The sequence below is a fragment of the Suncus etruscus genome, chromosome 1 (genome assembly GCF_024139225.1).
Source record: "Suncus etruscus isolate mSunEtr1 chromosome 1, mSunEtr1.pri.cur, whole genome shotgun sequence".
NCBI lineage: Eukaryota > Metazoa > Chordata > Mammalia > Eulipotyphla > Soricidae > Suncus > Suncus etruscus.
This window is the reverse complement of record NC_064848.1, coordinates 116,569,226-116,591,450: the sequence shown is the minus strand read 5'-3', so window position 1 is coordinate 116,591,450 and position 22,225 is coordinate 116,569,226. Positions and strand designations below refer to the sequence as shown.

Genomic DNA, 22,225 nt, shown 5'->3' with positions numbered 1-22,225 from the left:
GATCGAACCATGGTCCGTCCAAGGCTAGCGCAGGCAAGGCAGGCACCTTACCTTTAGCACCACCGCCCGGCCCCTCCTCTCTCTTTTTAAACAATGTGATCTGTAGTGTTTTTTAACTGAAGATATAATTTTAAATATTCACAAAAAGAATGAAAAATATTGTGGCCCCCCTTCTACTCAATCAATTCCCTGATGCTTGTATATTTACAGGTTTGGCATTTGCCCTACTGGTCAATATACCTCCAAGCTATGGACTATATGCAGCCTTTTTTCCAGTCATAGTCTATTTTTTCTTGGGCACTTCCAGACACATATCTGTAGGTAAGTGAAATCCTAGGTTAATTGATATTCAAGTTACTTTTCTTTACAACTTCTATTAACCACATATTATATCAATTCCAATTTGTGCCTATCTAGAAGAAAAAGATAGTTTTTTTGTAAGAATTAAGCCTGTTGGGAGAAGGATTGAGCTACAGGTGGCTGTCTTTTTGTTTTGTTTTGTTTTGTTTTGTTTTTGGGCCACACCCAGCGGTGCTCAGGGGTTACTCCTGGCTGTCTGCTCAGAAATAGCTCCTGGCAGGCACAGGGGACCATATGGGACACCGGGATTCGAACCAACCACCTTTGGTCCTGGATTGGCTGCTTGCAAGGCAAACGCCGCTGTGCTATCTCTCCGGGCCCAGGTGGCTGTCTTTTTATATATCTTGTTGTAGCTGAAAGACAATTGTGCTTTAGGGGAACCTATATATTGACCACAATTAACCCTCTGTTAATTAGGTCCATTTCCAGTTCTGAGTATGATGTTGGGAGCAGTTGTGATGAGATTAGTTCCAGGAGACAATACGAATGATCTGAACTTGAATAACTCAACAAATACTAATTTAACACTAGATGAGCAGAGGGTGAGAGTGGCTACATCAGTCACAGTTCTTTGTGGAATCATGCAGGTAAGCATTTGCTCATGCAATCTACCTTATCCAACCTACTGATACTGACCAGTACACATCTTTCTTGGATGTTTTTGTCTTCTCCTGCTTCCCTAATCCTCCCATTAGTTAGTATCCCTCCTTCAGTGACCCAGGAAAACAATTTAAGGTCATTCAACAAAAGCAGAAGGAGAGGAGCAGATCTATGTTGCAAAGATGACTGCACATGATGCTTACAAAGTAGTAATTATGAAGGACTGAGATGTAGTTCAGCAGTAGAGTACCTACCTGCCTTGCATGTGGGAGGCCCTAGGTTCAATACCTAGAGGAGAGGAGAAGAGGACAGGGGAGAGAAAAAGAGGAAAGGGAAGGGGAGGAAAGGGAAAGGGAAAGGAAAAGAAAGGAAGTGAAGGGAATCTTCGCTCTATTATGACTATAAAAATAAAAGTAAATATGTAAACAGTGAGATATCTGTGGTGGAGAGTGAACTGCTCTATACAAAGTATTTGGAAGTGATAATGTCACTACACATACTTCTCTGTGAGTAATGGTGACTGGAGGCTCAGGAACTCTTTTTCCAGTTCCTCAGAGAAAGTAATCTAGGTGGAAGGAATTTTTTTTTTTTTTTTTGGTTTTTTGGGCCACATCTGTTTGACGCTCAGGGGTTACTCCTGGCTATGTGCTCAGAAATTGCCCCTGGCTTGGGGGGACCATATGGGACGCCGGGAGATCAAATCTCAATCTTTCCTTGGCTAGCACTTGCAAGGCCGACACCTTACCTCTAGCGTAGGTGGAAGGAATTTGGGCCTGCCACTTTGAGTTGTTTCAATCAAAGATCTGGCAGAAAGTTGAAAAGAATTTTGAAGGTGCCTAGTACCTCATTGCTAAAATGCATCCCTGATACAGTTGTTGAATAATGCAAATGTCACAGAATCCTCAAGATGGTCCAAATATTTATGATTAGGAATCCTTTAAAAAAGAAAAAAGATCAATTTATACTACAACAGTGTGTTTTTTAATAATAAATGTTAATGTTAATTTTTTCTAAAAATCTTTAAGCACCATGATTACAAACATGTTTGTGGTTGACTTCTAGTTATAAAAAAAAGAACACCCCCCAATTCACCAGTGCAACATTCCAAGCCAGTTCTTTCAAATACATTTCTGAATCTAGTACTATTGTATGTTCACAGCTCTCCTGCATTCCAAAGACATGATTAGAAAAACAGGAGACAGATCCAAGGAAAGGAAGATCCATCCATTCATCTTATTACAAAAGACTGATGTGTTGGGGAAATAAACCAACTCAACCAAATTAAAACCAAGACTTATAATGCCCAAGACTCAGTTACATATTCCTTAAGACTTTCAAGTAACTTGTTTGAAAAAATTTCAATGAGTGTACTCAGTCAGGCATGTGACCATGACTAGAAAATATAACTTGAGATTTTCTGAGGGCTGAAAATCTGATTCTTCTGTAAAACTTTATGGATGAATCTTCTAAATATTTCTATTGTTTTTTGAAGTTATAACAGATATTTGAACCCCATGTAACTTTGCATCTTGAGAGGCATCATAAAGAAAGGGGGCAGGGGCACAGGGGTATTTCAAGGCATTTATGAATGAGCCAATGAACAGTTTATTTAAACTATTTAAAGGCAAATGTTTTAGGTTGCTGAATTATTTAATAATCTGCACTAAAAGACTCTTTGTCCATCTTTTTCCAGGTGCTCATGGGGTGTCTGCAGGTTGGATTTGTGGTGATCTATCTATCTGAGTCCTTAATCAGTGCCTTCACCACAGCTGCCGCTGTTCATGTTCTGGTTTCCCAGCTCAAATTTATGCTGCAGCTGACTGTACCAGCACACTCTGATCCATTTTCACTTTTCAAAGTAAGTCTATTCCTTTGGGTTAGAAAATATTGAAATACATAGAAGTCACTCACATATTTCTGGAAGAACTTTTCTTTAATGCTTTTGCCAATGGGTTACCTACAACTTTCAAGAGATCAATGGATCATGAAATTTATTCACATTAAGAAAATGAGGCAAAAAGAAAAACAATGAAACTCAAGTACAGCTTAGATCTTATACAGCTAAAACATAAAATAAAAATTGTCACCTTTCAAATATTTGACTTGAGAAAATTTTTAATTTAAATTTACATCTTCTAATATTAATGTTTTTTCCAAAATAAAATATTGAGAGATATTTTCTGAGTTATAATGCTTCCATATATCAGGAAGAAATCATACTCCTAAACATATATGCACCCAATGAGGGGCCAGAAAAATACTTAAAACAACTGCTAATAGAAAGACATTGAAGAAAGACATTGAAAGCCACACAATAGTAGTAGGAGACTTCAACACTGCTCTGTCTCCTCTTAGTAGATCAACCAGAATAATGTTTCCTTATTCTTTATAAAAGGATTTTTATATGTTTACAATTGAAGTTCTTCTATATCAGTCTCCCTATTTGTAAAGCTAAAGGAAATTTGCTCATATGAAGTAGTACAATGATTTTCTTCTCCTCAGTAGATATTCTGTAGTGTTCTTAGCACTTTGCGGGTAGGGGATTGAAGGGAAGGGGGCAGAACTCAGCGGCTATTCCTGGCTCTCTGCTTAGGAATGACCCAGGCAATTCTCCTGGGATCATGTGTGGTGTTTAGGATTAGAACCAATGTCTTGGCAGTCGAAGTCTCATGCAAGGAAACTGCCTTATCTCCTGTACTATCTCCCCTGCCTTTTCTTAGCATTTATAATTAGTGTTTCAGAGTCTAAAAAAAAACTTGCTCCAAATTGGAACCAACACTCACAGTATCAGCTCTTCTACAAACAGAGTAGTCTAAGAACATGGTAGAATCCTTATAGAAATTAGAACCCTCTTGACCTATCCTAGGCACATAGACCTGGAAGCCAACATTTTCAAGAATGCACAGTGCACTATTAGCCAGAAAACCATTTTCCAAGAGATAATCACTTCATCATCCAAGAAGTATAAGGGATCTTGACATTTAAATGGCCACAATTTAAAGAAACATATTAGGGGGAAAAAAAACCTACCAGGGATCCATGGTTATTCCCTGGCCAGAGCAATAGGAATGATAGTGAAAATTTAGAAGATAGCCAAAAGATATATGATAGTCAAAGAGGACTTCAAAAAAGTAGTCAAGAAAATTTCACACTAGTTAAAGAGATGTGCATAAAAATCATCTCCAAAACATTCCTAAGCCAACATGGAAACTGTGCTATGCCAACTTGCCCTTCTGTCTTCTTGCTTATCTCTACAATTATACTTGCCTGATAGACATGCGCAGAATTGGGAATCACTATCAACCCTTTTGCTTTAACATCCATCTATTTGAAAAAAATTGCTTTGCATCCAAATCACACATTAATGTATAATTTTGTGAACACCACAATGTGTTTATTTTTATAACTTTAGGTACTAAATTCCATTTTCACGCAAATAGAGAAGACTAATATTGCAGACCTTGTGACATCCTTGATTATTCTGTTGGTTGTATTTGTGGTTAAAGAAATCAATCAGCGCTACAAAGCCAAACTTCCAGTGCCCATCCCAATTGAACTCTTCATGGTAACTAATCTTTGTTAAAGACGTCCTTTCATAGTTCGAATCAGTCTAATGGTTTTATATTGAAACTTCTTCACTATCTTTAGATGAGGAGAGTGGCATGAAAGCCATTTCCAAAATTTTTCAGTATAATGTTTACTATGGATTTCTTTTCATTCACTGTAAACTTTTGTAACTTTAAGTTAATTTTTTCCACATCAGGAAGTTGCAGTGAGTATTATCTCTAAATTCTTGTAGTGAGAGACTCATTGGAATTAGAGTTATGGTTGTAAATGAAAGAGCACATGAGAACTGCATCCGACTTGTATTAGGGATGGAGGGAGAGTAGAGGAGTGATTGGACCACAGACACAGTGCTCAAGGGTTTTGTGATAGCTCTGTGCTCACAGTTCACCCCTAGATGGGCTCAGAGGATCTGGATCTGCTGCATTCAAGGAAAATATACCCACGGCTACCTCTCCAGATCCTGATGCTTTGTTAAGTTGCAAAATTGGGGGACTTGCAGGTGGGGTGTGTGTGTGAGAAATGTTGGATTATATCCAGCAGTGTTCGAGGGCTTCTTCTGGTTTGTGTTCGGGACCAGTTCCAGTCATCCTCAAAGAGTCATGCAATGCTGGGATTAAACCCAGACATCCTGTATGCAAAGCATGAGCCTTTTGAGTTGTCTCCTCAGTCCGGGAAAAGTAATTCTTATTTAGTATATCAAGGAAGGGATAAGGAGAGGGTAATAAGAGTGTTTTTTTTTTCCATCAGAGTAACACTCTTAGTTGTAGCTCACAGTTCTAAGTATAATAATTTGTAGTAATTACAAATTATTACAAATTATAACTGATAATTTGTAACTTCACAGACTGTGATTGCAACAGGTGTATCCTATGGCTTTGACTTCAAAAACAGGTTCAATGTGACTGTCGTTGGGGAGATGCCAAAAGGGTAAGTGGTGGGGGTACGTCCAAGCACCAATTAAAAAGTAGCCACCAATTATGGATGGCTACAAAAAAAAAAACCATAAGGCCAGGATCAGAGCCCACCCCATATCGAACAAAAACTAACAGGTCCTCTCAAAAGGAGACTTAAAGGGCCCTCTGTTCCCAACAGCAATACATTTGTTTTTCTAGAAGAACTCATAAATCAGATGAGCAGATACCCACATGCGAGTAAAAGTGAAATAGCAAAGGTAGAATAAAATGGCAAGTTCTCTTATTAAAAAAAAAAAAAAAAGAACTAGATGTAACCAGATTTCCTTGCCCATAAATTTCTATAAACAGCATGTTGTATTTTGTTTGAGGTTACTGGAGCCAAGTTTTGACAGTTCAAAAGAGACATTGAAGGGATACTTGCACACTCCGATTAAGCATTCCAGATAGGCACACGCTGTCCTTTCTCCTGAACCAATTCAAAACAAAGTCAGGACAAATCTTACCCCTGCAGGAAGACCAACTCAGCTTGGAGGAGGAATTACAAATGATTCTACTGTATTTACTATATTAAGGAAGGAAAGCTAGTTTTTCGCTCTTTTCCTTTCTTTAACTATTGACTCTTTTCTTTAACTATTTTCTTTAACTATTAACATCAGTTTCTTCCAATGTTCTTACCAAGCATGATTGTATTCTTATTTAAATAATCAAACAAAAAGATCATAAACAATTTTTGGCCACATCAGGGTGTCCTCAGGGCTTACCCCTGGCACTCCACTCTGGGATCATCATCACTCTTGGCAGGATCTGGAACCTGCCTGGGATCAAATCTAGTTAGGCTGCCGAAACCAAGGAAAATGCTCTACCTACTCCAGACCCTCAAACACCACATTTTTTCTTTATTGAAACATCTTGATTACATATATGATTGTGATTAGGTTTCAGTCATGTAAAGAACACCCTCCTTCACCAGTGCAACATTCCCACCACCAATGTCCCAAATCTCCTTCCATCCCCCCCCACACACACCTGTACTCTAGACAGGCTTTCCAGTTCCCTCATTCATTCACATGATTATGGTAGTTCTCTATGTAGTTGTTTCTATAACTACACTCACCACTCTACTTTTAATGTAAATGATTTTAAAAGCAGGAAACATTTTAAAAGCAGCTCAAAACTGTAAGATAATTTTAGGGTTTTCTTCAACTGAGCAACTAATTTTCAAATGATCAAACTTACTTGTTGAATATTTTGGTAGATACAAATTAGATAGAAACCGAAAACAAAAGAGGTAGACATAAAATAAAAAGGCTCTTGTCAAGAGGCTTTTGTTTTGTTTTGTTTTGTTTTTTGTTTTTGGGTACACTCAGCAGCGCTCAGTGGTTACTCCTGGCTCTACTCTCAGAAATTGCTCCTGGCAGGCTCAGGGGACAATATGAGTTGCTGGAATTCAAACCACCATTCTTCTGCATGCAAGGCGAACACTCTACCTCCATGCTATCTCTCTGGCCCGAGGCTTTTTAAAATAACAAAAAATTTTAAAACCACTGAGCATTAATCTTAGTGATTTTACATGATGAATGTATTTTCATCTCTCCATAGTGGGTAGGGGTGGCAGAAGGACAAAATTCATCTTTATTAAGAGTTTAGGGGGCCAGGCGGTGGCGCTGGAGGTAAGGTAAGCCTTACCTGCGCTAGCCTAGGAGACGGACCGCGGTTCGATCCCCCGGCGTCCCATATGGTCCCCCAAGCCAGGAGCGACTTCTGAGCGCATAGCCAGGAGTAACCCCTGAGCGTCACCGGGTGTGGCCCAAAAACCAAAAAAAAAAAAAAAAAAAAAAAAAGAGTTTAGAAGTATTTTGTGAAATCGCACTAGAAGGAAGCAACTTGCTTCAAAAAAAATGATCACTGAAACAATAAAGAAAATACAAGGGATATAATTATAGAGATTTTATAGTAATAGCTAATAGAAGGGAAGTTTATTAACTAACCATTAGTAGTACTGATATTGGAAAGCTGGATGCCTGCAATATAATAATCAACTTTGTAGGGGCCATACAAAGAGATAGTACAGAAGAAGTTAAAGTGCTTGCCTTACACGCAGTTAAATTGGGTTGATCCCCATCCTATATGGTCCTCTGAGTCTGTCAGAAATGATCCTTGAGTTCAGGGTCAGGATAATATACTGAGCACCACTGGGTGTGTTCCCCAAACAAACACTGCTTTAATTTAAAAATGGAACAAAATAACTAATAGGCACCGTATTTTTAGTGTATAAATAGCATTTATATCTTTTATTTCATTTGACCCTCCCACAAAAATGATGAAAAGAGAGTAAGTATTATTATTCTAATTTACTAACGAGAAATCTAATTCAGGGGAGGTAAGCAGCAGAGTCAAGAAATGAATCTAAGGGTCAAAGCAATAGCACAACGGGAAGGGTGTTTGCCTTGCACTCAGCCAACCTGGATTCGATTTCCAGCATCCCATATGGTCCCCTGAGCCTGCCAGGAGGAATTTCTGGGCGCAGAGCCAAGAGTAACCCTGAGCACTGCTGAATGTGTCCCAAACCCACCCCCAAATGAATCCAGGTTTTTAGGCTGTCCAACTCCATCACATATGACCCTGTCTAGGATAAAAGAAAAATTGTAGGTGTCTAACTATTTTGGTATAAAATATAAGTTTAGTTGTATTACTGATTTCAAATTTTAAGAAATTAGTGAACTTTCTGATTTTTGATGACTATAAAAATAAAAGCCCTTTTTTTTTTCTTGGGGGGGTCACACCCAGCAGCTCTCAGAGGTTACTCCTGGCTCTATGCTCAGAAATTGCTCCTGGCAGGCTCAGGGGACCATATGGGATGCCACGATTCAAACTGCCGTCCTTCTACATGCAAGACAAACGCCCTACCTCCATGCTATTTCTCCAGCCCCCCTTTTTTTTAATTAGAGCTGAAAATGTATTAACATGGCTATTTGCAAAAACACAAACAGCAATAAAGAACGAGTTTATTGCATCTATTGACCCTCTTTCAGTAAATTTTAGATCAGAAACAGATATATGCAGTGATTGAAAATTTTAGTTAATTGTTAAGGTACTTGGTTTTCTGTTTGGGAAAATACTATTAGATCATTTAGCTGCTCTAGGTTCATAAGGCATAAGCACAGACGAGTACTCAGAGGAGTTGAAATTGTCTCTGGAACTGTATCACTTTATATTGAAACTCTGTCTCAACCAGGGGTACAGTTGCTAAGCAGTTATGTGGAGTGCAGGGCACAAAGTTTAGGGCTCATCTGTTTGCTAGGGTTTTTCCATAGAAGATTTTTGTTATCAGTAGAGGGATAACTTCCTTACTTGCTTTGTCTCAGAATCATGTTTTTTCAAAAAGTGCTCTACTGTGAGTAGAGTCAGGGGTTGGCCAAGAAGGTATCAAGAGGTAGGGAAGTACAGTGAATTTTACCTAACCATGAACTGAGTGTCAGTGATGAGGGCAGAAGCTTTAGGGGGAAGTAACAGAAATTTAGATGTTGTCAAGGTAAGTGTATGTATGATACCTTTAAGTAGAAAACTAAAAATATTAATAAAATAAAATAAACTTGGTCCAAACTCTGTGTACTGATGGTAATTAAGTAGGAGAGAGGATAAAGTGTACATCCAGGTCTTCCCAATTATAATGGTATATCTACAGTAGACTTTTCCTGAGAGCTGATTGGTGCTATTGAAAATTCATGAGCAGGTTGGTGAGACTTGATTAATTATCATTTTAGATTTCAGTCCCCTATCGCACCTGAAATAAATTATTTCCAAGAGACCATTGGAGACAGCTTCAGTATTGCAATTGTCGGCTTTGCAGTGGCCTTTTCTGTTGCCAGTGTTTATTCCCTCAAATATGATTACCCAATTGATGGAAATCAGGTAAGTGTATAACCTATCCTGGCTTGAATGAGCAAACTTTAAGTAAGATTTTGTGTTCACACAATCAATGGTGCCATTTCTCAGGAAGATTTTTTTCTTCTTCTCCCCTCAAGGAATTAATAGCCTTGGGAGTGAGTAACATCTTCACTGGATCCTTCCAAGGATTTGCTGGCAGCACTGCCCTTTCCAGATCAGGGGTGCAGGAGAGTACAGGCGGCAAAACACAGGTATTTCAGGATCTTGTCTGCAAGGGTCATCTTGACCTTAGTCACATGGAGGGAGGTGGATTCTGAGAATAGAAAAAATTAAATTTGCAGTAAAAATGATTTTATCCTTACAGATTGCTGGGCTTCTCTCTGCTCTCATTGTGCTAATTGTCATTTTAGCCATTGGATTTCTCCTAGAGCCACTACAAAAGGTAAAGAGATACTTGTGTCTTTTCAATACCATCTTCTCATTTGGGGTATAAAAGTCCTTAAAAGTAGTATAAACAAACTAAAGCAAGGAAGAATGAGAACTGGGTTCAATCCTCAGCACTACTTAAGGTTCCCCGCCCCCAAGCACTGTCAGGAGTGATCTCTGACCACAAACACAAGAATAAGCTTTGCGCACAGCCAGGTGTGGTTCCCAAACCAGGGATAAATAAATAACCTAGATAACTACAAACTCTCAATTTTTCTTCTTAGCCAATAATTTATGGGTCCAAAATATTTTTTAATATTTCTCCTGGCAGCATTTTACGAATGTTAGGAATGTGCATGTCAGAACCACCTTATCTCTCTATCCTCAACACCTTTGTAACCCCAGCTATAATTAATGTTTAGACAGGAAGGTGCTCTGGCTTTGCAGCTTCAGTAGGGATTGACTGAAGTGAAGATTTTCTTAAAGGTTAAGTAATCCAGCTAGTATCTAACTTCAGAGAATGGTGCTACCAGTCACCCAACATGCTCTTAAGAATACACCTTGCAGCTGCGAAAGTTTGGTTTGAATTCAAGAATAAAGCTGCCAGATTGCAGGTTGAGGCACCCATCAGATAAGAATTCACATCAGGGATAGCATGGAGGTAAGGCGTTTGCCTTTCATGCAGGAGGTCATCAGTTAGAATCCCGGCGCCCCATATGGTCCCCTGTGCCTGCCAGGAGCAATTTCTGAGCCTGGAGCCAGAAATAACCCCTGAGCACTGCCGGGTGTGACCCAAAACACACACACACACACACACACACACACACACAAAGAATTCACATCAGCAGCCTCATGCTTCTCTGTCCAGCTCTGCTGAACTTTATTATTTGAGGATTTGATTTAAGTCTGTAAACTGATACAGTATTCAAATTAAAATAATGAAGAGTAAAGCCTGGGAAAACACCATCTCTAAGAAACCAGGCAATGGTAAATATAGTGTTCTTTGTTATGTTAATATGATTTTTCACATTGTGTGTGGACTTTAGGTCCTACAGGGCCTACTTTAATTCTGGCTCTTCCATTGGTTACTTTGAAGGAAATGGTTTTATCCCTATGAACCTCAATAAACCCCATTTGTAAAAATGAAGAGATATAGTATTCTACCCATAGAGTTGCTGACAAGACTTAATTGCAATAACGCACATGAAATACTTAGCCCTGGGTGTGGCACACAATAAATACTCAGCAAGTAATAGTCATTAATTTTATCATTCTTGTTCTACACACCTTCAATGACACTTCTATCTACAAAGGTTTTCAAAATACAAGATAGCCCACAATAATCAACAGTTGATCTAGGTCTCTTTTCTTGTTGCTTGGTAGTTATAAAGTAAGTTTATTGTCAGATCTCTGAGCTTCCAGAGTAATCAAATCTATTTTCAACCATTGCAAAGTACTGCTTATCAAATGGATGCATTCTCCAGAGACTAAACTGATTTCTGAACCACTGGTATAAAAAGATCAAGATGCCACCACCACCAAAAAAGTAGAAGACTATGTATATCAATAAAAGTAAATGTATATCACTTCCACACTTTGCATAAAGAATTCTGCTCAATTGGTTCTCTACCCAGAGATACATGGGAGTTTTATTTCGCCTATTTTAACTTGAAGAAGCCAAAGCAACAATTGCATTTAAAATTTTATTTATCTCATAAATAAGTCATATCAAAGGACATTGTTTATGATGTTCATCAAAGTCCCTCTCTAAAAAAATCTAGGTGACAAACTTTTTTTGTGTCTGTAATATCTTTGTTTTACTGAATTAACTGATATTTTTAGGGGACCCAAAATAACCCTTAATTCTAACTAAGAAAGAATGCTCTTTTGTTGCTTATTAAGCATTAATAAAGAACTAAGCATTTTCTATGTTCTATATACTGGATACCAGGTTCCTGGTCAAATATCAGGTCTATGATTTTTCTATGCTATCTATTTTTCCAACAACATTCTTGCTTGGGCATTTTATTGCAAACTGTTTTGAATTACTTTTCCATGGAATACTTATCAGTTGGGAAGTAAATTCAGTGGGAAGAAAAATTACATGTCTCTTCTGGACATGTCTTATACTATCATCTCCTAAAAGAGGGAGATTATTGTACAGAATCCTGTGAACCACTCATCCAGCTATACACTGGTGACACCATATTATCATTTTATTGTACAATATCATACATTCTACAATGCACAAAATTAGTAGACTGACATATATAAATATTTCTAGTTAGGTTACTAAATTTAATCCACTTTCCCCATTTTTTTTTTTTTTTTTTGGTTTTTGGGCCACACCTGGTAACGCTCAGGGGTTACTCCTGGCTTTGCGCTCAGAAGTTGCTCCTGGCTTGGGGGACCATATGGGACACCGCGGTTCGTCCAAGGCTAGTGCAGACAAGGCAGGCACTGTACCTCTTGCGCCACCACCCGGCCCCCATACTTTCCCCATTTTTAACCTAGCATTCATTCATCTTTCCTTTTAAAATTTAATTTAACTTTATTTTATTTATTTTGGGGCTTTAAGACACATCTGGTACTGCTCAGCGTTTACTCCTCAATCTGTGTTATGGGATCACGCCTGGTAGGGCTTGGGGGACCAAATGTGTATATTTTGTAAAACCACTTAAGATCTTAATTGTGAGATTAATTGGGTTGTGGGATTGAATTAGATTATGGAATTGATCTGATCCGACCCCCACTCAGTATACACCCTGTTACTCATTGGTTGGAAACAGTTTAGAATATGTCACTTTTGATTGGTGTTTAAACCACCTGGTCCCATCTCCAGGTGTGGTCTCTTCCTTCAGAATAAATACTTAGATTTTTAGGGAAACACACTACTTCCATGGAGCTTGCTGCTCCATGGAAAAGGCAAACGTGTTGGAACTCTTTTTTTTTTTTTTTTTTTTGGTGTTTGGGCCACACCCAACGGTGCTCAGGGGTTATTCCTGGCTGTCTGCTCAGAAATAGCTCCTGGCAGGCACAGGGGACCATATGGGACACCAGAATTCGAACCAACCACCTTTGATCCTGGATTGGCTGCTTGCAAGGCAAACGCCGCTGTGCTATCTCTCCAGGCCCGTGTTGGAACTCTTGAATCGATTTCTCCCTCCGTGTGTGTGTGTGTGTGTGTGTGTGTGTGTGTGTATTTCCTAGATCAATATTTGCTTCCAGATCCATGTATCTCCTGTGTTTTTGGCTTTAGAACCTGAGAATTAATTCTGTACTTAATCTTTTAATCAATAATCTCTAAAATCAAAAATATAAACAATCTCTACTTCACAGTGTGTTAAATTACCCAAGTAGATATTAAATTATAAAATGATTTAACATTTTTCAAAATTATTTAATTAACCTATATTTGAGAAAAGAATGTAGAAACTATGTAGAAGATATGTTCTACACTATGCTTTGAAGACATGAAAGAAGTTGCTATCCAAATTGTAGAGTACACTCAGAATAGAATATCTTTAATTTAGAGTTGGAATTTAGACAATTACTATTTCTGTATTAAAATTCATTAAGAGAGGGGCCAGAGAAATAGCACAGTGGTAGGGTGTTTGCCTCGCACGTGGCCAACCTGGGATGGACCCCGATTTGATTCCCAGCATCCCATGTGGTCCCCTGAGCCTGTCAGGGGCAATTTCTGAGTACAGAGCCAGGAGTAACCTCCTGAACGCTATCAGGTTTGACCCCAAAAAATGAAAATAAATAAATAAATAAATAAATAAATAAATAAATAAATTCATTAAGAAGAAAGTATACTCTGTTGCTCAGCTTTTTTCCACTGTGACTATCATAGTTCCTAGAAGAAAAATTATCTCATTTTGATATGTGAAGAATCAGAAGTCTGAAAGTTGCTAAATAACAGCTGAGTTTAATACCCAGACCACACTTTGTGAATCTACTAATCCATGGTATCAACAACAGTGCTCCTTAAAATGTCATATACTGAGAGGTTAGTTCTGGCTTGAGAAATATCCATTTATTATCTCATTTGAATAATTATTGAGCCCCTACTCCCTTACCATACCATCTAAATACTGGGGAATATATTTATTTTGGTACAAGAAAGATGGTCTTGGGTGGGGGGGGAGTTGTCTTTTGGTTTCTGGGCCACACTTCCACACTTGGCAATGTTCAGGGTTTACTTTTTTTTTTTTTTTTTTTGGCTTTTGGGCCACACCCAATGACGCTCAGGTGATTCCTGGCTGTGAGCTCAGAAGTAGCTCCTGGCTTGGGGGACCATATGGGACGCTGGGGGATCAAACCGCGGTCCGTCCTAGGCTAGCACTCGCAAGGCTTACCTTTAGCCTTACCTCTACCTCTAGTGCCACCACGCCGACCCCCAGGGTTTACTTCTGGCTCTCCACTCAGAAATTACTCCTGGGAGTGTCCCAGGAACCATATAAGATGCTGAAGATTAAACCCAGGTAGGCAGTGTACAAATCAAGTGCTCTACTCACTGTACTATCCGTCTGGCCCCAAAAGAACGTCTATTATTTCCAGCAGAATTAGCCTTAAGTATGTGTGAAGGTGTCTGTATTCTTTAGTTTTCTTTTCAATTAGGACGTAATTGATGGTCAATGTAAAGGTTTGAATTCGGGTGACTGGACACAAATTTTTTTTAAATTTTTTGTTTGCTTTGAATTTAGTATTTTTTAACAACAACAAAAAAAATAGCCCCATTTCTCATCTCCAATAGACATGTATTAGATTATTTTAGTCATAGATATTAAAATACATGTTTCTCTGTCCCAAAATTTGGACTAATAATTGTCATCAGATCCCCTACTGGCTGACATGGATGTGGATCTAAGGTAGAGTACTGGTCTTGCATGCAGATGACCAGGGTGCCATCCTTGGCACCACAATTTAAAAAAAAAAAAAGAAGAGCAACCATAAAACAAAACCTGGGGGCCAGATCCTCAGTGATTTAACCACAGAGGTCCTTCAGCACCTTTCACTGTGGGACAATGTCATTCATGGGGACAGGTCAGAGTCCTCCAAGGCATTGCACACCGGAAAAGGTGAGGCCCTTTAAAGGACTCATTTATCTACAACCTTCACCTTTGCTTCTTTGTGATTTATGAATTTATCTTAAAGTATGTCTGCTGTCATGTTTTTACAGTCTGTCCTGGCAGCTTTAGCACTTGGAAATCTAAAGGGAATGCTGATGCAGTTCACTGAATTACAAAGATTATGGCGAAAGGATAAGTATGATTGTGTAAGTAGAGACAAAATAACCTTAATTTTATTTGCCATCTTTAAACTGCAAACTTCAATGTTTATCCTCCTTATTTCTACACTTAAAAGATGTACAACTTGCAAGAAATGCTCTATGAAATACTAATAGAGGGCTACTTAAATCTGCTGTAAAAAGTCTTGTAGCTATCTTAAATGCCACAGAAATTCTCTGAAGTTCAGCATCTGAATTGCTTCTTTTTTTTGTGACTTTGGATATTCATTTCCAGAGAATCTGTGAAGTTTAAGTTCTAATATTTTAGAAATATGCTTTAAGAGTTTATCTTACTCTCAGCATGACTTACTAGGAAAAGCAGGGTCTATAACTAGATCAGGATCAAAGTCTATTTCATATAAATGCTTAACATATTCTATTATAATTTACAAGCATAAAGTAATACTTGACTTTCTTTTTTTTTTTTTTTTTTTTTTTGGTTTTTGGGCCACACCCGGGGTTGCTCAGGGGTGACTCCTGGCTGTCTGCTCAGAAATAGCTCCTGGCAGGCACGGGGGACCATATGGGACACTGGGATTCGAACCAACCACCTTTGGTCCTGGATTGGCTGCTTGCAAGGCAAACGCCACAGTGCTATCTCTCCGGGCCCTTGACTTTCTTTCTTAATTGATAATTCTTGGTCATTTTAGCAAGGTTTTTGGCATGCTAAAATTTTTCTAGACAAAATATTAGTAATTAAATTAGCAAACCACAGGAGGACTTGCCTAGAGAATTGTGGTGGAGGGATATTGGTAGTTTGGTTTTTGTTAAAGTATAGTAACACATTGCTTTAAAGAAATATGAGATTGGGGCCGGAGAGACAGCATATAGGTAGGGAGTTTGCCTTGCATGCAGAAGAATGGTGGTTTGAATCCCAGCATCCCATATAGTCCCCCAAGCCTGCCGGCATCAATTTCTGAGCATAGAGCCAGGAGTAACCTCTGAGCTCTGCCGGGTGTGACCCAAAAACCAAAAAAAAAATAATAATAAAATAAGATTAAGCCTATAGAATATATATGGTTGTAAAAAACTATTGTTATCTCAATTTACAAAAAGTGTTAACATAAATTCTATCAGTTAGGAGGGGTTGGGGGAATAATGAAGAAGTGACAGAAGTAATATAAAAACATTAGTGAAGGGTCTTGAGCACTTTAATGGTGATGAAGTATAACTGTATATCAAAACTATAAGCACTGGGTCCAGAGCAATGGGACAGTCATTAGGGTGATTGCCTTGCACGCAGCTGACCCAACCTCAAACCCAGTATCTCATATGATCTGGTTCCTGAGCCATGCCAGGAATAACTCCTAAATGCAGAGCCAAAAGTAATACCTGAGCACCACAAGTGAGGTCCCCTCCCCCAAAAAAACCAACTATAAACACTAATGCTATTATAAATAAGGTAACTAAACTAGAAGGAAGGAAGGAAGGAAGGAAGGAAGGAAGGAAGGAAGGAAGGAAGGAAGGAAGGAAGGAAGGAAGGAAGGAAGGAAGGAAGGAAGGAAGGAAGGAAGGAAGGAAGGAAGGAAGGAAGGGTGGAAGGAAGGAAGGAAGGGTGGAAGGAAGGAAGGAAGGAAGGGTGGAAGGAAGGAAGGAAGGAAGGAAGGAAGGGTGGAAGGAAGGAAGGAAGGAAGGAAGGAAGGAAGGAAGGAAGGAAGGAAGGAAGGAAGGGTGGAAGGAAGGAAGGAAGGAAGGAAGGAAGGAAGGAAGGAAGGAAGGAAGGAAGGGTGGAAGGAAGGAAAGGGAAGGAAGGAAAGATAGGGAAGGAAGGAAGAAAGGGAGGGAGGAAAGAAGGAGGGAGGGAGGGAAGAAAAAATAAGAAAAAGAAAAGAAATTCATTCTACCAATTGATAGTCTGATTTTAACCCATCACTACTGGTTCTAGAATTTTAGTTGAGACATTTTCTGACATGGGATTAGAAAAAATACACCTTCTCTGGATTAAAAAGAAAATTTGAGAGGCCTGGAGTGATAGCATAGCAGCAGGGTGTTTGCCTTGCATGCTGCTGACCCAGAAGGATGCCCAGTTTGTGGCATCCCATATGGACCCCAAGTCTTCGAGGAGCAATTTCTGAGCAAAGATCCAGGAGTAACCCCTAAGCACGCCAGGTGTGGCCCAAAAACAAATAAACAAAAAGTTTATTTTCTGTGCACTAGAAACCACATGCACAGAAATGCCTTTTCTTTCTATTTTACACTTCCAACCTCTACTTTTAGCTCTAGAAGTTCATGTTTTCTCATAGCTCTAGAACTAAGGCACTGTACTTCAATCATGGGGTCATAATATATGTGTTATCTTCTTTTTCAGCTAATTTGGATCATGACTTTCATCTTTTCCATTGTCCTGGGACTTGGCTTAGGTCTGGCAGCTAGTGTGGCCTTTCAGCTCCTAACCATCGTATTCAGGACCCAATTGTGAGTTTTTATGTTCTACATCTTGCAGGCTTTGGCCTGCGCAACTATAAAGTGAATAAAAGGGTCACAAATTAAGGGAAAAGTAGTTGAATTGACAAGAATTAATATTGGCCTGTATGCTCTTGCTCAGTCACTTGCTCACCTCAAGGCCTGAAGGGTCAAAGAATGACCCCAAAAGGAGCTTCATTATAGACCCACCACATACTTGAGCTGCTCTCTATTTTGACACTAATTTAAAAAATGCCTAACTCTAGAGTCTATTTGCCTAGCTGAAAACTGGAAGCAATCATATTCTGAGTGAGTTCAATGTCTTTGACATGGATTTGTTAAACCTGAAAATATGTTACTAAGAAGATAAGCTTCAGGGCCGGATGAGATAGCATAGAGGTAGGGCATTTGCCTTGCATGCAGAAGGACGGTGGTTTGAATCCCGGCATCCTATCTGGTCCCCTGAGCCTGCCAGGAGCGATTTCTGAGCATAGAGTCAGGAGTAACCCCTGAGCACTGTCAGGCGTGACCAAAAAAAAAAAAAAAAAGATAAGCTGCAGTATATCTAGGAAGGATATTTGTTCTTCAAAAATGGTTAGATTATACTCTCACCTTAAATAACACAGAACTATCATAACGTTCCATAGAAACAACTTAGAATTTAGGGAAGTCTTTTTATATTTATATTGGGATATTATGATTTACTATAGCATGAATATTAATAGCTTAAGAATATATTACTACTGCAGCACACCCACTACCCTAGTGATACTATCTTTTTATCTCTGCCCCTTAGCCTAAACCCCTACAATCCCTACCCTGCCCCTTGTCAAACTCATTTCTATGGAAGAATCTCAAGATTTGTTTCACACAGTGGCCATCCATTATCATTCCTAAGCTTTGTTATTTTATACTACACTGAGTGAGATAATCTGGTGTTTACTTTTCTGCTTCTGCATCTGTTTCTGTTTCACTCTAACATGTGACCATCCCATTTCATCCAAATGGTAGTGTAATGCAACATTTCATTTTTCCTCATAGTTAAGTAGTTTTCCTCATAGCTAAGTAGTAGAAGTAGTAGTAGTATATAATGAAAATATACTACAATTTCTTTATCCACTTATCTGTTACTTGGTATTTGAAATGTTTTAAGAGCTTGGCTGTTCACTGTAAGAATCTTTTATATGCAAATATCTTTTTTTAATTAATATTGTGTGGTCTCAGGATAGATGACAAAAAAGGACTTCCTGATCGTATGAATGGCTTTTATGGTTTAGATTGTTTTGGGGGCCACACCTTGATACTCAAGGCTACTCTAAATGCAGTGCTTTGGAATTTCTCCCATCAAGGTGGTACTTAAGAAACCATACAGTGACAGCTATAAAACCCATAGATCCCAGACATGAGCATATACTTCAGTCCTTTCCGTTATCTCCCATCCAGAAGTTCTATTTGTTGTTGTTGTTGTTATTTTTGAGATGTCTCCATGTTATTTATCTAAAGGCTGAGATATAGTTCTGCCAATGGTGAATAAGTGTTTATCACTATATGCCTACCAGAAATTGTTATATATAATTTTTTGGAGACAGGCCAATCTCACTGGTGTGAGATTGATTTCATATGTGATAATGATTTCATATGGCCAACTTCATATGGCTCCTGGCCATTTGTATGTCTCCTTTGAAAAAGTAGATAGTTTATCTCCCTATTTTTAAAATCAAATTGTCTTTTTGTTGTTATGAGTGTTTTTATAAATTTTGAATATTTTTCTGTCAGATGTATGATGTGCGAATATTTTCTCCCATTTAGTCGGGTGGTTTTTATTTTTCAAATCGCAGTCTTAGTAAAGAAACAAAAATATTTTGAACCATCCCTGGCCATGTTCAGGCCTACTCTAAGATTTGTGCTTAGGAATCAGTCCTAGCAGTATTTAGGGGACCAATATGGGGACCATATGTGGGGGATTGAACCTAGTGCCTTACCTGCTATAATATCTCATACCTCTAAAGAAATCTTTGTGCATCTGTACTCCTATGTTCACTGCAGCACTATTTACAATAGCCACAATCAGGAAACAACCTAAGTGCCCAAGAATAGATGAGTGGATAAGGAAACTATGATACATTAGGCGGATAAAAAAGGATCTCTTGTTTTGGAGAAGATTTGATTACAATTTTTTATTATAGTTTTTATTTCTGTACTAGTAATCGGTCTATTCAGATTTTCTATTTTCTCATAACTGGCTTAAGAGATTGTAAGATCCTAAAATTGTTTCCATTTCTACAGTTTAATGGATTATATTTTTCCAATTTAGTTGATAAATTGATGCTAGTAATATAATGTTCTATTTCAAGTTCTTCCTGTTCATTTTTTACTTAATGTATTAATTTGCATATCTTTTTTCTTGATTAATCTAGCTAAGTGTTTGCCTTTCTTTTCTATACATTTTTTTTCTTCTTCCTTCCTTCCTTTCTTTTCTTTCTTTCTTTCTTTCTTTCTTTCTTTCTTTCTTTCTTTTCTTTTCTATACATTTTTAAAAGAGAATTTGGTACCATTGATTTTTTTCTTCTATACCACTGATTTATGCTACAGTGTTTGTTACCTCTCTCCTTATTTGGTGCTTCTTTTTCTAATTTCTTGAGATATGAGGTTAAGTTATTCATTTGAGTCTCTTTTTGTTTTCTGATAGAAGTTTTCATTTTTATGAACTTCCCTCTTAATCTGGCTTCTGCTGTGTCCTTTATTTTCTGGAGGTTCATGTCTTCATTCTCACTTGTTTCCAGGAATATTTTTATTCAATATCTGAATTATTTGTTGACCTAATATTTGCTCAGTAGTGTGTTGTTTCATTTCTAAGTGCCTGCGTTTTCCCCAGCACTCTTTCTGTGATTTATTTTCATCTTTGTAACCTGAAAAGATACCATCGTTATAGCTATCTTTTTTGTTTTGTTTTGTTTTGTTTTTGGGTCACATCCAGCAGTGCTCAGGGATTACTCCTGGCTCTACACTCAGAAATTACTCCTGGCATGCTGGGGGACCATATGGAATGGCCGGGATTCAAACCACCATTCTGCTGCATGCAAGGCAAATGCCCTACCCCCATGCTATCTCTCCAGCCTCAACGTTCTATCTATCTTTGCCAGTTGAGGCATGCTTATTTTATGTTCAGGATATGCAGACATATGTGTTTTCAGGGCCCAAGGGGGCAAGGGTAGAGAGCCCTATATAAGTTAGTCATTTCTTCTTTAGCTAGTATTTTCTTTTTTCTTTTTCTGGTCTGGTTGATTTATCCAATGATGGAAGGGGAGTTGTCAAAATCTTCCACTACTGTTGTGTTACTGGTGAAATCCTTCTTTAGACCGGTTACTAATTGCTTTATATATGTTATTTACATATTTAGATGCTCTTTTATTTGATGCATCTATGTTAATGAGTGTTAAATCTTCTGGATGTAGATTTCTTGATGATTATATGCTTTTCTCTGTCTCTTATTACCTCTTTTACTTTGAAGTCTGTTTTGTCTTATATAAGTTTGGTCATCCCAGATACTTATTTACTTATCTTGTATGTGGAGCTGTTTTATCATGATGATCCAAGTGTGTTTCTGGTAATATGCAGAAAGTTGGCTTTAGTTTTATGTACATCTGACCACTTTTTGTCCTTTGGTTGGTGAGTTCAGACTACTGATTAGTTCCTTGGCATCTGTTATTTTCTGAGCATCTCTGTTTCATTTTTATTTACTTCTTCAGTTCGGTGATTTCTGATGGATTATTTTTCACATTTTTTCAGTGTTGGAGCTCTTTATTACTGCTTTGTAAATTTAATTAACATCCTTATTGTTGTCACTTTGAAATCTTTATCAGGGAAGTGAAAGAGTTCTCACGTGTCTGAGTTCTCAGAGTTTGGCTTCTTCTAAAAGCAAGTATGTTCCTCCCCTACTCTGCTGTATTTGGTGCACTGTGAGGGTTTGGGGGTGAGTGTCTCATTTATTGTAGTCCTGCTTGCTAGTCCAAGGATCATGCTTGTCAGTTCCACATGGAAACTTGGTTTGGGATTTTTTTGTTTGTGTTATGTTTTTCTATATGTTTTTGAGGGTCACGCCTCATGATGCTCAGGACTCTTGGGTCTACACTTGGCTCTACACTTAGTAATTACTCCTTTGGCAGGACTCAGGGGACTATATGGAATGCCAAAGATTGAAACAAGGCCAACCTCATGCAAGGCAAATGCCCTACCAGCTGAACTATTGTTCCAACCCTGAAGACTGTGGTGCTGGACCACCCCTGGCAATGTGAATCACAAGCTTAGTCCACTTAAAATAAGGATGAATAGGCAAGTGCTGCCTCTCAGTAATTGTTCATGTGGGACTGTAACTGTAGTATCTGTAATGTGTTCCCATAAGTTTTGGGTTGTAGAGACAGTACAGCAAATAAGATGCTTGTGTGTGGCCAATTTGACACCTAGTATCCCATATGGTCGCCCAAGCTCTTTCAGGAGGGATCCTTCTGGAAGATCCCTAAATATAGTCCTGCATATAGTAGATATGGGTTCCCAAACCAATATAAATGAAACAACAACAAACAAACAAGACCAAAATCCCATAAGTTTGAGCACTAGATGGGAGCTTGTGATCAGAGGCTATGAAGAAAAAAATCTTCTCCTTCTCAAGAGGAAATATTATTTATGACTGGAGTTGATTTCCTGCACTTTGTCTGGTGCAGTGAGGGAGGTAGCTTTTGTTTTCACCTGGAGAAGGCAGAGTTCTGCTGGCCGC

The 22,225-nt window shown here is 38.4% G+C and overlaps 1 protein-coding gene across 1 annotated transcript in view; it reads left to right on the top strand.

The window, feature by feature from the left end:
* Positions 1-22,225, top strand: part of SLC26A3 (solute carrier family 26 member 3) — a 39,017-nt gene that overhangs the window by 3,925 nt on the left and 12,867 nt on the right. The window contains exons 3-12 of the mRNA XM_049783265.1: positions 211-321; positions 778-947; positions 2,654-2,818; positions 4,373-4,525; positions 5,372-5,454; positions 9,206-9,353; positions 9,467-9,580; positions 9,694-9,771; positions 14,941-15,036; positions 17,357-17,463. Coding sequence (XP_049639222.1) covers positions 211-321; positions 778-947; positions 2,654-2,818; positions 4,373-4,525; positions 5,372-5,454; positions 9,206-9,353; positions 9,467-9,580; positions 9,694-9,771; positions 14,941-15,036; positions 17,357-17,463 — 1,225 coding nt within the window. The remainder of the gene's footprint in view (positions 1-210; positions 322-777; positions 948-2,653; positions 2,819-4,372; positions 4,526-5,371; positions 5,455-9,205; positions 9,354-9,466; positions 9,581-9,693; positions 9,772-14,940; positions 15,037-17,356; positions 17,464-22,225) is intronic.